Source organism: Crocodylus siamensis, chromosome 14 (genome assembly GCF_052110815.1).
Source record: "Crocodylus siamensis isolate JL-2025a chromosome 14, ASM5211081v1, whole genome shotgun sequence".
Classification (NCBI taxonomy): domain Eukaryota; kingdom Metazoa; phylum Chordata; order Crocodylia; family Crocodylidae; genus Crocodylus; species Crocodylus siamensis.
This window is the reverse complement of record NC_143408.1, coordinates 20377422-20392855: the sequence shown is the minus strand read 5'-3', so window position 1 is coordinate 20392855 and position 15434 is coordinate 20377422. Positions and strand designations below refer to the sequence as shown.

Sequence of the window (15434 nt, the reverse complement as noted above, 5' to 3'; positions counted from 1 at the left end):
CTCACCCATCAGTGTGCAGGTCCCATCAAGGTTGGACCGCAAGGTGGGAGGCAAGGTATAGCTTCATTGTTATAGATCCAAGTGGAACAGGGCAGCCTGTGCCTTTAAGGGCCATGTGGCTTGGGACCAGCTGGCCGTGCTCAACAATTGGCTGGAAAGGGGGCAGATGCTTGGTACCAGGGGCTGAGAGCTCAGCTAAGGGTGGCAGCCAGCTTCTGGACTGGTCCTAGGGCAAAGCAGGTGCTGAATACAAGGCCCCCAAAGCCTGTGTTGGACAAGAGAATAGCATCTGCCTTGTGTTACCTTGCCTGGAAATGAAAAGGATGTTGGCGTTTGCCCTCCCAGACCTGGGGTGGGGACCCAAGAGCCTTTGCTCAGTTGGCATACACTGCTGAGCCTCCCAGTGCCAGGCCCTACCTCCTTGTGGGCAGCAGATTCCCCCAGAAGTAGCACAGGTGCAAGCCCCGAACTCCCACGCTGGTCCCTCCAAGAGAGAAACCCCTGGATTTGTAGTGGGGCCGCAAGCTAACAGCCCGAGAACGATTCTTTACAGATATCATGAAGTGCTCTGGGGTGAAAGCTGCTGTCACGTGCGATTTTTCTCATGAGTACTAGAAAACCAGCTCCGTCTTCCATTTCTTATTTGTATCAAGGCAGGGTTTAGTTTGGAGGCCCAGCTAGGATCAGTGCCCCACTATACTAGGTGCAGTACAAACTGTCAAACACACAGTCTGGGCCCCAGATATCTAAAGAGATGAGATGGAGAAAAGCACAAATCCTATTTCCCACTTTACAAAGAGAGGCTGAAGTGCTGGGGGAGGGGGGTAGGATTTGCTTCAAGTCACAGAACAAATTTATGACCGAGGCAGGAGTTGAACCAAAGGATCCTAAAAAGAAAAGAATGTCCTTAAGAAAAAAGATAAGCCCAGGCTCCAGTTACACAAGGGGCAGGAGGGGAACATGACCCATTCCAGTGTTCCCAGTGCAAGAGTCTAATTGTGCAACCTGCACACTTCCTGTGTGTCCCCTGACACAGGCTCCCTCCCCAGCCGCTGGAGCGCTCCCCTCTGCACCTGGCTTGTCTCTGTTTGCTCAGAGGGAGGCCTAAAATTGCTTGAAGTGGAGTATCTGGCAGGGCTGAATGCACAACACACTCACGAGGCGAGGCGGGGCTAGAGAGACAACAACACAACAGGACATTTCTCGTTCTCTTTGTACGGGTGTGTTATCAGGAGCAGAGCCACCGCTGCGAGCCTCCTGGCCGACACGCTGGCATATGCTGCATCCAGCGACTTTGCCGGCAGACTATCACGTATACGAATGTGTGTCAGGGAGTGGAGGGATGGTGCGCTGGAAAGGACTTTGCTCCAAGTAGCAGCTGGAGCGAGCCAGGGAACCCCAGCCGTCAGGTCAGCATCACGGCCAGTTCCACCCTGGGAGCACGACCCCACGCAATCCCAGCCTCTCCAACAGACAGCTTCCTGTTGGGCTCACAAAGCGAGTAGCCCGCACCGCTGCACCCCCAGCTCATCCAATCTGCAACAGCCCGCCTTGGTTTTTTGCCTGCCAAGAGTCACGGAGGATCCATGGGGCTCAGACGCCCTGGGCCCCATCCCTTGCTGCCGCTGCAACATGTAACACACGTGTGACAGCTGGTCCTGTGAGACCTCTGTCATCATGGACCAAAATCTCTGCTACTTGAAGTGCTTATGTAGCTGCAATGACCATGGTGTCCAACCACCTTTCAGTCTTAAGACCCAAAGAACCTTGTCTCTCAGTCTTAAATGCATTTACCTTAGCCTCGGCCCCAAGGTAAGGCATGCTATCGTCCCTAGTACAGGTAGGGAGTGAGACCCCGGCAGTCTAAGGTGGAAAAGCGTCCCTGCCACACTAGGCATGTCTGCCTGCTTTCACTCTCACGCTCCAAACTATGGGACACGCCAATGAGGATTTGCAGGGCTGCTCTCAAGCATGCTGGAGACAGAAGTCTTGAGAGCAGCCCCAGAGGGATGCCCTACAGCGTGGGGGATGTGGGCATGCTAGGAAATGTCCAGGCTGAAGCACGAGGCAGCTGTGGTGTGGACATGTGCTGAATGACTTGTCCGAGGCCACCCCTGGAGTCTGCAGTGAAGTTGGGATCTGGACTTGCATCTCCCCACCACCTGGATTAGCACCCAACTACCTGCTTATCCTCCTTCTCTCTTGTGACCCGCTGGGGTGTGGGGTGTGGCCCAAATCAAATGGCAGCCTGGCTCATTCACTATATTCACCACTCACCAGGGGACAACCAGCTAAGCACGCTCAGTTCAAGGGCCATCAAATCCAATGTGGAGTCTCCACTGAGCAAAGACTTCACGTGGTGGCTTCTTACTAAGGTCTGCAGCAACAAAAGCAATGCCAATCTGTCTTCTCGGCACATCGTCCCCATCCTAGCCTTCACTCTGGAGCCCGAGGACCTGGAGAGGCTGGGTCTTCTCCTTGCAATGTCATCAAATGTCAATGTACTCACCGGTCCCCAGCAAATGTCTCACACTTAAAAAGAGTCCAAGTGAGTCCAGTCTGGTTTCTATAGTATCAGTGGATGGGTGTCCCGTTTGACTAGGAATGCCACCTCTCTCTATCCAAGTGACAGGTCCAGCCCCTTCCGTGGATCCCATCTCCCAACAGCTTGTATGGCTGTAGTCTTGATCAGCCAAGAGTTTCCAGCATTTGTCCACCGAGAGGGAAACAGTAAGATGACAACATGACACTATGGTCACCATGACAACACTGGAGACTTACCTCCCCCCACAGAGGTCGGTAACCATGGAAACACTTGAGTGACCATAACCAGGGAAGAACTCTTAAGCTGTTTTTTGTTTACAGTCTGCATTGACCCTGCAAGGCCAGAAAACCTAGGGATTGTGATAAGTCTTGGAAGGAAGGAAAATACATAATGTCGCTCATGTACTACCAGGCACAGCCACTCATGACAAAATAGATGCATGTGCACACTCAGCCATGCACACAGATATGTGCAAATGAATGCACCTCCTGCACACTCACGTGCATGAATGTGCAGAAACACACATGGGGAGCTCATGCAATTAAAGAAGACGGGCTAAAACCATGCCAGTAAAAGTAATGAAGTAATCCAGTAATCACCATCTCTAAGGCCACATAATCCCACAAAGGTTGGAAAAACTGGAACTTTCAAAATGGGGCACCGAGGTGGGGCCTTTGGATTTCCCTGGGATCCAGGCTCTGTCCCTTCGGGGAGCTCTGGGCCAGTTGCAAAGTTTGGCGGGGCAGGGACTGGAACTGCTGGATTTTTCCATTCCAGGCAGAAACCAAGTGAATTCTTTGCCACGCAACAAGAGCTTCACACATCTCCAGACATTAGCAGGTTTCAAGCTTGCCAGTGAACTCAGCTAATTTAAAACATCTCTGAAATGCCATGGCTCAGCTCTCTGGCACGCTGACACAAGGCTTGCTTTGTCTCTTTTTGGGGTGTGGAAGGCTCCTCTGGAAAGATGCTTCCACCTCCCACACAGGACATTACTCTTGACCTTTATCATCTCTTTCTTTCTCCTCCTGCCCCCTTATTTCTCTCGGTTGCCATTCGAACAGGGCTCTGATGCCATGGCTTAGCTCACCGCAGACTGGAAGAGCCAAGGTACTGGAGTCAGCCCGTGAGATGCCTAGGGCTTGGGCTCTTGACACCTTTTTCTTGAACAGGATTCTTCAGTCATGGCACCTGCCAACTCTGATATAATCCAAGGTGCCAGTGAGAGCCCCTAGGCCCAGTGTGATGGCAAGGGGACACTCAGCAGGATTCATGCAGAAGGTGTAGGAGTCACAATAACACAGGGTTTTCTCCACAGATGAGCCTGCAATAGCACTGGTCCTACTTCCTACTGCTCTTGAATGTCTGCATACACCAGGGGCCTCTCTACACATTGAGGCATAGGTGCAAAGGGATCAAATGTGAGATCCACACAACTGCACCTCCTGCTAGGCCACATGTGCATGGCAAGAGGTGCGATTGTAGGACCATCGTGCCTTATTGCCAGGGCAGGGGGAGCCTGGGATCGCATCCCAGCACCCCCTGCAATGGCTCCTGTGCCTATGAGCCCTACAGCTGATGGGGCTCCCAGCAGTGGGGGATGCTGCCACCACTGTGAACCTTGTCAGCTGCGGGGCTGGCAGCGGGCGATGCACCCCGGTGCCTGGCAGCCCCTCAGTGGGGCTGGGAGCACCTTGGTTGGTGGGGCTCCCAGCCACAGGGCAGCACTTGGCCACATGTTCAACTGATGGCATGATTAGAACAAGCTACCAAGTTATTACACCCTTTTGGGGGAATAACTTACTGCTTGTTTTCTCACACCATTACTTGGCTGGACGTGCGGCTGGGTCACAACTTAAGGCGTGGTTAACTGGTTAACCACGCCGTAAGTGTAATGTGTAGAGGGGGCCCCGGAGACCTGCTGCTCCCTGCTCTCCTTCATCCACCAAGAGGGCAATATTTACTCTCCCAGCCTTATTTAGGGTCCCTGGCTGCAAGAGCCTGAAGAGGGGTAGAAAAAAAAATGTGAGTGGTAGCAATGATAATAGGAGGGGTTGCTGCCGGGCAGGAGGTTACAGTGGCAAAGATGCACGGGGAAGGATACAATGGGGCGGGGGGCGGTGCATGTCAGGAAGGATTGTGCATATGCATTGTGCAATACGGTATGGCTCAGAGGTCCCATAGCAGAGGGAAGGGGACCCCAAGATGATATGAGCACAGGATGCTGGAGGTCAGGACTGAGGCATACTGGGGAGATGGTAAGGAAGAGTAGAGAGGTGGAGGTAGAGAGGAGGCATGTGTGGGAACAGCATGAGAGCTTGGCTGGACTGGATAAAGCTCTCCTCCAAAGTCACTTGCAGCAACAATCCCATTTTAGCTCGCAGTGAGAGGAACTTGGAAAGAGATGAATGGAGATGTGCAGAGGAGTGGCTGGCCTGCCCTGCAAGCAGTCTGGGGATGGCAGAGGAGATCACCCAGCAGCCCCTGTGCTTCGGTGACAGGGACGGCGTCAAGAGGAAACCCACCTACTTTGGCTGTCATCAGAAGAATGAAATGGTGAGAACAGCTTCTCCCCTCTCCCTGCCACAGGCAGTAACTCCTTCCGCTTTAAAACCGAAGGCTTTAAAGCCTGGGAAGCGGGTTATGGAGCTGTAGGAATACGGATACGATTGTAGAGATGAGTGATGTGCATTCAGTGGGGTTTATGAGTGCCATGCTGCTGCATATATATCATGCTAGACTAGAGCAATGCAGGCAGCTAGAAATCAGGTACCAAGTCTCCTTGGTAGTTGCAGAAGCTGGGGGCAGGCGGGAAGGAGCCTGGACGAAGATGAGTCACTGGGCTCTCAGGCTGTTTCCAGAATAAATGTATTTAATAACAGGAAGGTACAGTACCAGCAAGGATCTCTAAGCACTTTCCCAAAGGGGGTTAATGCTGTTATTGTCTCTATTCTGCAGGCAGAGGGCTGGATACTTTGTTCCTTAAGCTGACTTTATGAGACTCAGGGTGGCCTTATTTGATCCAGAAAATGCCAGTGGAAAATTCTCATTGCAAGGGTTAACTCTTGCTGGAGCAATTTATAGAGTGAACAAGCCTGCACTACCCCTGGCATAAAGGAGGGTCACCGAAGGGCCTCACCCCAAGTAAAGAAGCTTATCAGCAGCTTAGCTGGACCCATTCCTCACGGCCCCCTCTCTCCACTCCATCCAGCGGCAGTCGAGAGCCAGGGGACTTAGGCCCAGAAGAGAGAAACGGCTCACGATGCATGGACGGGAACCCAAGAGTCCTGGCTGAGCCTCGTCCCTGCCCCATGGGACCGCCTTGCCCTGCCCAGTACCTGACACATTGGAGGATGGACAGACAAACATGTCATGCCTGGTGACAAGGCCAGGGATGGGTGGCATGAAGGGATGTGGGCAAGGTTCAGAGCTGCCCTGGTGATCTCTAAGCTTGGTGCTTGAGTCAGGGAGGAGCCAGGCTCCCGAAGATTTGGGGCAATGATTAGTCTGTTTGGGTTTTGAAAGCATGATCTGTAATCGGGACCAGGAACCAGGTAAAAGCTGCTGTTGTGAGCTACCCAACTCTACAGGTAATTTCTGATTAGCTCACTCCTCTCCCCCAGTGCATCCTCAGTTTCCATAGCAGCTAAGACCTGAGTAAAATGGAAACATCTGGTTCAAGCGCAGGTAAAGCTCCCCTGAGGAAAGAAATCTGCTGGATGGCAGAAAACACAGAAAACAGCCCCTCTGCAAGAAAGTAGCCTCTGAGCCCATGGGGCGGGGGGTGGATGGGGGGGAAGGCAGGCATGATGGAGAGAGTATGGGGAGAAATAAAGGACTGGCAACAAAGAGGCAGGCATGGGGAAAAGAGAGGGAGAGAGGAAGTGGGGAAAGGAAGGATGGGAGGATCAAGAAGAAAAGAAGCAAGAGAGGAACGGTGCAAACGGCCCGGTGCAGAGACGCCCTCCCCTAACTGCTGCTTCACTGTGGCCAATGCGCTGGCAGTAAACTCCATCCGGTCCCACTTGAGGCTCAGTTATGGTGGGAAGCACACAGAGACCCACACGGCGAGACATGCCATGCATGCTCACCCACCCAGGAGACGATGCATGCACGAAGGGCCAGGGCTGAGAGACCTGTTTCAGAAGACTCACCTCTTAAACCGTGTGGAAAGGGACAGATCAAAACAGCGGCCTTCCTGCTTACAGCCCTCCTGCTCCTTGCAGACCACTGACTTGGCCCAGCAGGACAAAGCACAAGGGCAGCTGGGATCTGCAGAGATGCAGTCGTTGGCAGGGTCTGGACACATGGAAAGCTGGCACTGGAAGCAGCACCTAGCACTGCTTGAGCTTTGCTCGCTGCCTGAAGTATGTGGGGCTACCAAGGAGGCAGCCTTCTAGGACAAGGTGCGTCCTCAAGTTGGGTTATGGCAAAGCAGATGGGGAAGATTTCCAGGACATTAACATGGGCTAATAAATGCATTTTTGAGATTCACTGATGAAGCACAATTTTGTAAGCAGAAATTATATAGGATCACAGAGAGCCAGCCCTTGTCCTGCACTAGTATTCAGTAGGCTGGTACTTTGCCAAGGTCACTATGCTCGAGTTACCACCTTAGTGTCTTTGACCAGGACTTCCTGATTCAATAAGACTCAGGAAATGCCAGTGAGGACAAAACTCCCAACAAAATTAAACAGACTGACTGGGCAAGGTCTAAAAGGTGCTCACCTATCCCTGTGATTTGTACATGAGGGAATTCATGCTCCAGCAATCAAGCTCTCACAATTACACTCATGTTTTGTTTACTAATTAATGAGAAGTGACAATTAATGCCGCTTACTTAGTGGATTTTGTTCCTCTCTGCAATGCTATTTCTGATTCCTCTTTGCAGTGAAATGAAAAAATGTAGCAACGCTTTGAAAATCGCAGTTTTTGCAAAGGCACTTTGTAAATCCTGCAACACTGAGCGCTTTGCCCTCATACACATGCATGCTCCTGAAGAGCTCTGGAGATCACATTGGTCTCTTCAGAGCATTCAACCCATGGTCATGACATAAAACCAGACCTGGCTCTTACCACATGGCTCCTCATAAACAAAGCTGTGTGCTTAGCTCGCACTGCTCTCTTCAATGCAGAGCATAAGCCAGTTCATGCATTGGGATCCCTTCACCGGGTGGGGAAGGATGAGCTGTTCTCCCAAGGCATGGCCAGGTCACAAGTCCACACTCCAGCTGGGATCACTCCCGGCTGCCTGCACCATGCCCTCCTTTGGGCTGAAGACCCTGCCCCACAGGAGGCCTCCTGTCACCCCCCAGCAGAAATGTCCCCTCCCTGCAATGCACTGGAGAGCCCGAGGATGTCTTACCTTTGGGCGAGATGTGTCTCCAAGTAATTGTGGGTTCTGGTCTGCCTGTGGCCATGCAGTTGAGACTGACATTGCCACCCTCGTTGATGGAGATATCAGAGGAGATCTCAGTGATTTGGGGGGACACTGTAACAAAAAAAAAGAAAGAAAAAAGCAGGAAGTAAGAAGGAGATCCTGACTGGTTCACGCTCATTCTTCGGGCATGGCTGTGGGCTGGTGGTTTCTCCTCCTCTCCCAGAACTTCATACTAAGTGACAGTCCACCAGACATGGTGGCAAAGTACCTGGGGAGAATGGGGGGTCTGAGGTGAGATGAAGCAGGAGGAAAAATGGGGTTCAAACACATCAAAGGAGCTTTGTTCTGCTCATGCACCAGGAGTCATTAGTTTCTGATCTGCATGGCTCTTCTTCGCTGCCCTGTGCCTGGAGTATCTCCATCTTTCCTGCCATGCTTTGAGTCCTTCTTGCAAACAGATGTCTATGTGGCCTCCCCAAAGCGTCTCTGCATTAAAACCAGTGGCATCAGGTTGTCTAAAGAAAACGAGCCTCCCTCCCAGCAGTCCACGTGTCCGAGTCTGCGGAGCAGTGGCTGGAGGGGTGTGGAGAGGCTGGACTCCTTGCTCCCAGCCCTTTATAGATAGGCAGGCCAGCCCTTTGTCTTGCAGATGACCATGGAGCCCTGCGAAAAAGCTGAGGGCAAGTGAGTAGAGCCTAACAGCTACTTGTGAGAGCCTCTACTGTATGAGAGGTGAAGCCAGGGGCAAGAGTCACCAATGGGACTGCAGCCACCCTCCACCACTGTCCAGGAGGCAGGAAGCAGGGGAGAAGAGGGCCAGGTATTTGAGCACTGTATCCAAGGAAAGGGTGGGCACAACATGTCCAGGGGAAGAGGATGGAATCGATGGCAACAAAGAAGGACGAGTAAGGGGAGAGGTGGAGGAGCAGGACAGACATTACTGAAGAGCAAAGGAGTCGAGTCTCACTTGGGGATGTGATGTGGGAAGGGAGATAGTCTGCACAACCTCAAATGGGACAGGAAGTCTCGGCAAGACAAACTAATAAAAAGCCCTGTGCACCTTAACAGAAAATTATCACCTTTCTATTGTAAACATTTTCGGGACCTTCTGATAGCATTTAATAGAAAATTGACCCTGGAACTCTGTAGGATCGTTTTAAACCAGTAACGTCTAGAAAGCACCTTGTTCTGTAGTAAGTTCAGTAGGTTTCCTATGCATCTTTATAGAGCTCTATATATTTCTTTCTTATTATTGCATTTTCTATATGGCTTTTTCAGCACTGGAAACCTGGAGTCAGATCAGAATCATAGAAAGTTTGGGTTGGAAGAGACCTCAGGAGGTCACATCTAGTCCAACCCCCGGCTCAAAGCCCCAACTAGATCATCCCAGACAAGGCTTTGTCTGGCGGGTCTTAAAAACCTGCAAGGATGGAGCTTCCACCACCTCTTGGGGTAACCTGCTCCAGTGTTTTACTACCCTCCTCGTGAGAAAATTCTTCCTAATACCTAACCTCAACTTCCCTCGTTCCAACTTGAGACGGTTGCTCCTTGTTCTTTCATCTACCGCCACGGAGAACAGTCCAGCCCCATCCTCTTTCAAACCCCTCTTCAGGTAGTTGAAGGCTGCTATTAAATCCCCTCTCAGCCTCCTCTTCTCTAGACTAAATCAGCTCATACCTTCAGCTTGTACACACCAGCAGAGGTCTATCAGCTTCATTGGAGCTAAATTTATCAATGGCCAGTTGAGAATCTGGCCGGCTGCACTCGCTCTGTGTAAGGAAGGGAGCTCTGCCATTACCATTCTTGGCTTTCACCCTTGCCACAACTTGGAGTAAAGCACCCCTTTGCTTTCCTGCCAGCTCTCTGCATTCACACCTGTGGGGAATAGCTGACACACGCACAGCCCTTTCCAGGGGCCTGGCTGAGTCCAGAACGACTGCAGTGGCCTTGCACACAGTGCCGCCGCTGTACAGGTAAGTAATTTATTGATCTGTAAAGTGTTCCAAGACGCTCTGGAAGGGATTATGTCATGGCAGCGCCAGGCAATAAAATAAAAAATGATGGATTTTTGTGAACGCGAGGGTGATTTAGGGTTTGTAGCTGGAAGTGTAGTTAAAGTACATTTTAAGTGGAAATCAAGGTGGGTAATGAATTACTCTCTGTTTTGAAGGGCTTCTGGGAGTTCATTTTTCCTGCTTTGGACACAACAGCTAATCTGCTAATCATGCATCAGACAACAACAGCAGATCACAAGCAAGCTAAACAGAAGGGGTTCTGGGGCAGTGCCACGTAGAGCATGGAGATGATGCTGAATGAAATATGCACAGATTTAAGTGAGTTATCTTACTTGCTGCCCAAAACCTAGTCTGCCCGCATCACTGATTCTCAACCTTGTGGGGATTCGTGGCACCCCTCACTGGACTCGAGGCACCCCTCCATAACTTGTCAGTTGAGTGGCACCTAATTTCAAGGACAAAAACGTATATTCCAGTGCCTACCTCCTTGCAGATGGGCCAGGCAGTGGTGATGGAGGAGTGGCCAGGAAAGGACAATCCTGAGCCTGTTTATCTGCTTATCTCCTCATATCCTGTGGCACCCTTCAAAGGACTTGGCTGCACACTGCATCACCCTGGTTGAGAATCACTCGACTAGGCGGTGGGTACCCTTTTGAACCAATACCCCAGCAGGGAGCAAAGAGATGCTATGCTACCAGAAGTGCTGCCTTCTGGAGCAGATGCACTTGCATGTATTATTAGCTCTGTTACAGTTGCAGCAATAAACCCCTATAGACATTGGAGTCATGTGCTAGGAGAGACATATACACACAGTAAGAAGCAGCTTTACCCTGAGGACCTTATAGTCTCGACAAGCAAAAGAGACAAGGAAAGCATGGCTAACCACACTTTAGAAGTGGGGGATGGGGGCAGAGAGGTCAAGTGACACACCTAAGGTCACACACAAAGAAGCAGCAACTGAACCCAATTATAAGTCCCTGCTTTAACTAGTAGATCAGCCTGCCTCCGCTGCAAGTCTGGAGCATTCGAGTGGAGCCCTCTGTAACTTTAACACCACTGAATCAACTTCCCTCGCACACGACTGGTTTCGCCCAGCTCACTGTGACTTAAAACCCAGCTCCTGTCTGCAGACAGCAGAACATAACTTAGTGCATCTGCATTTGCGTGAGGAAACCCAGCAGATAATACCAAAGTCTGTACTGAATGAACTGCCCGAGCTAAAGATTGGCCACATTTTAAATTTAAAGCATGATCACAAGGGGGCAGAGTTAAGGGTAAAGCTTCCAACTCTGCTTTTCATAGCTTACAAACACGTATGTTCGCTGTGTATTAATGCTAGGATTTGCTTTGAGGCTTTAGGCCTTTTCTTTTTTTTTTCCTCCTTAGTCCAGCATAGGATAATTTGCAATCAGATTTTTAAGCACTTGATCTTTGCTTGAAAAGTGCTTTGCAATGTAAGCCATGATCTTTCGTTACTTCTGCACCACCTGGCAATGGGCCCCTCCTCTCAGCTGCCCACATGGTCCGTGGGACAAGACATAATGTCTCTCTGGGCTGGGCTAAGAAGTTGGCTCGGATCAGTGTCAGATGGCAGTAGGCAAAGGTGACATAGCCATAGTGGGGAAGTAAATGAGAGTGACAGCAGGAGAGAAGTCTTTAGTTACCCTTTAAATTAAATGTGCACTGTTCGGATTTAACACGACAGTTATTGTATGCTAATTAAATGCTTGAATAATTAATTAAATGAATTATTTAAAATGCCTTTCTTGAGACGTAACAGGTATATTATAAGATTTTACTACACGAGGGAGAAAAGGCTTAATAAATAAGTGATCGTAAATACAATGTGATATTAGTTAACATTCAATGGTGGCCCCATTACATCTACATTAAAATGCTTTATTTAGTGGCTGCTATTTTGCTAGCAATGGGGTGGGGAAAAACATCCTCATGCTGAAGGGAAGATGCAGATAGACCCATGCCCAGATGGGACGAATAAATAAATAAAGCTAAAGAAATGCAGACCTCCCAGGTGGGAATTCTCTCCTCGTCACCAGTCCTTGTGCTCTCAGCATCTCTTTTGCTCAGAGGTGATTAAACATGGCAGTTCTGGTCTGAGCTGCTCCAGTGACACTGTGCAGATTTCCCTAGAGTAGGGCCTGTGCTTTTATGCCTTTTTTCTTTTGATCCCAATGATGGGGAAGGTGTTTGTATTGCATGAGTTGAGGCAGCCCCTTCCATGGATCCTTGAGCCAGGCCATGGCTTTTTCCCAGTTTTCACACATACATAGCTCCGAAGACAGAAAACGGAGCACTTACATATTTAATGCAAACAGATGGTGCACACACATTGCATGCACACACGGAGGGGAGGGGGACATCAGCGTGCTTCAAGCATTTAATGGGTAGAGATGTGTGCACATGGGCTTACACCAACACCTGGGCCACAGACATGGATACACCCCCATGACACTTCCACATCCTCCTCCTCACAGACATGCCCCTCTCCAGTGCACATTTCTGCACACACACACTCGCATGCACTCCCTCCCCACCCCTGTGAACTTACACGAACATATAGCAACAGCCGTGCTGTCAGCATTCGGGACGTGCGTACACCTCTGGCCATATACAAATACACACCGGCAATCTAGCTGCACCCTCCATGCACACACACACATCCAAGCTCCTTCCCAATGACACTTGGTGCAGGTCATTACCAGGATGACTGATGTGTCCTGTGATTGCTGTTCCAGCCTATTTTTATAGCCCTTTCTTATTTGCATAAACATCTCTGGCTCTGCCTCCTCATTCCAGCCCTACTATCTCCCTATCATCATTATCTTCCCATCCATCTTCCCCTTCTGGAGCATGAGGCTTGTGCTGACGGTGCCGTTCCTTTCCTCTGATGTCTGCACTCATCTCCTCTGCCACACCCCTCCCGCCCCGCTGCTCAGCTCGCTCTCCTGGGAGCAGCCAGCTCCTAATGCACACGACACCCAGCTCGGCCCATGGCGCTGCACCCCTTCGTGTGGATCGGGGAGCAGGGAGGAGCACTAAGACCATTCAGCAATCCCCCTCATCTCTAATCTCCAGCCTTCATTAGAAGGTGGTTTTTAACCATTGAAAGATGAGATTCTCCAGCACCGTCCCAGAAGGAGTAATGGTGGCAGTGAGGTCTTCCCAATTTCATGATGGATCTTTGCTGTGGTGACCAGTGACAGCAAGGGGCTGGCCTCCATGATGCAGGAGACCCTTTCCAGCCCTATATTCTAACACAAACTCAATCCAAACTTCCCAAATTTGCCCAACTGATCTGTGCGTTTCCCATGGGGGGGGGAAATCTCACCACCTACTAATGAGGTTGACAGCTCAGAGCACGTCTGCTGGAGTGGGCCCTCTTAGGGCACAATGTGGGAAATGCCTCGTTCGTGGCTTCTTATGGGACAGAGGTGTGAGATGGGCAGGAGGAGCTCAGCACTGACAAGCCTGAGATGCATCTGGGCCTGCAAAGAAACTGGTTTTAGGGACCCAAGGAACTTAAGAAGTAAGAAAATGCTAGCACCTCTGAGGTTTCACAGTGTTTGGGGGGTAATGCTTTGAGCTTACACACCTAACCCCTAAGCTCCTTTGCAAAGTTGAGCTTAATTTCTGCTGTGCCTCAGTTTCCCTTGTATACAGGCCATCATCCCTTCCTGCTCTCATGAGCATGAGGTGAAGCTAAGTACATTGAAGACCATTGTGCTCAGATACAATCGAGATGGATGGGGCCATACAGGGAATTTAAATAGATAGAAATGGCTCATTGATGCTATGATTTATTGTTAATATTGATGGGGAAGGGGGCAGTGATGCAGATCACTGTGCATTGCATGGTGATCCAGGACTGCCAAAACAGCCTTCAGCCCCAGTCTAGTGCTTTGTAATGACCTACAGTACTGGCACAAATCCCGACTCCTCGTGGTGCAGTACAATACTGTATCACTGGAGACTGTTGTCGGGATGTTTTCCCAACATAAAGCACGCACCCAAAGCTAGGTGACATCTGCCCCAAAGCAAAGGAAGCAATATAAAAGAACTAGGGATGTCAATTAATTTCTGTTAACATGTGCAATTAACTCAAAAACCAATTAAGGTGTTAATTTTTTTAACAAGTTAATTGCATATGTGGTTTTCGAGCCTGTACCCATGCTGCCCTGCCCGAATGGCTGCAGCAGGAAGGAGGGGTGGCGGAGCGCACCCATGCACCCACAACCCCCATCTAGGGCCCTGAGAAGCTGGGCTGGCAGTGCTGGGGGTTTGGGGAAGGCAGCACTGAGCTGCAGTAGGGCTACCTGGCACCCTTGGGCCCACAGCCTGGGCTTGGGGCAGGTCAAGACTGTCTGGGAGCTCTGGCACAAGCTGCCTCCAGACCTGCAGGTCCTTGCACATCCCTGGTCTGGGCCTCCGGGGAGTGGCGGAAACAGCAGCCCCATGCCCTGCACCTCCGTGGAGGCAGCCGCTGCTGGCGGGTGGGAGCGGGATTCTTGCAGAACCCCTTCCCACAGCCCCCAGCCCGCGCCGCCCCGTATGTCCGCCCCCAGCCCAGTGCCATATGCACCCAAGCCGTGCCCAGCACCGCTGCTGCCGCTCCTCCCCACGCAGCCCAGGCTTCTACTGGGACCCGCATGGAGCCACTAAGCAAGTAAATGGGGAAGATGAGGCTGACTTCAGAGATTTACAAAGGAATTTCAGGACTATCCCTCCTATGGTGAAACAGGGCCACAGGGAGAGGAAGCGTCTGGAGCACCATCACTGAGCAGAGGAGAGCTGGGAAGAGGATCTAGCTCTACTGGTCAAGTCCCCTCCCACTGATGGGACCAGGTGGCTTCCAGTGCAACCACACTCCAGAGGACATCAGCATCTGGCTGCACGACACTGCACCATACAGAACATCACCCGCCACAGTCTGTGAAAGGAGACAACTGGAAGTAATGAAGCTGGACCCAATTCAGGAGAGTGACCTAGAATTAAAGGCCTGATAGCTTTTTCCTGGTCCTCGGAGCCATTTACTCCCTCCCGGCAGCATCCAGCCCAATCCGTTCCACCCCCATTAGCATAAGAGTTCACAGAGCACAGCTTAATTGCTGCCTTGGTAGCAGACCCCTCCATTGTGTCTTCGCTCTCTGTTGTGTTTGATTTTTTTTTTTTTAACGGACCTAGAGAGGAGGCTGAGAAAGCGGCTTCTTCTATAACAGGTGTATTATAAATCAGTGCGGGCCATTCAAACACCGCACTAATTAACAGAGAGACACAGGGGCCTCAATCCTTCTCTCCTGCCAGTGCAGATGAGAGCAGCACTAATGAAGTCTGCAGAGCTACACCAGCTAAAGTGAGGAGCATCAACCTCTATGAGCCTGACCTCCTCCACCGCTCCGACGCCAGCGTCTCTCCCTTGGCCTTCATAGAGACAGGCATGCTTTTTTATTTGTATGACGTGGAAGACCCTGGAGGA

General features: G+C 50.8%; 1 protein-coding gene across 6 annotated transcripts in view; it reads right to left on the bottom strand.

The window, feature by feature from the left end:
- Window positions 1-15434, bottom strand: part of NTM (neurotrimin) — a 623570-nt gene that overhangs the window by 68689 nt on the left and 539447 nt on the right. For all 6 annotated transcript variants that reach the window (XR_016439146.1, XM_090027298.1, XM_090027300.1 and 3 more), the window contains one exon: window positions 7911-8036. Coding sequence is in view for 5 of the 6 variants with exons in the window: in XM_090027298.1 (XP_089883424.1) it covers window positions 7911-8036 (126 nt within the window). In the remaining variant the exon portion in view is untranslated. The remainder of the gene's footprint in view (window positions 1-7910; window positions 8037-15434) is intronic.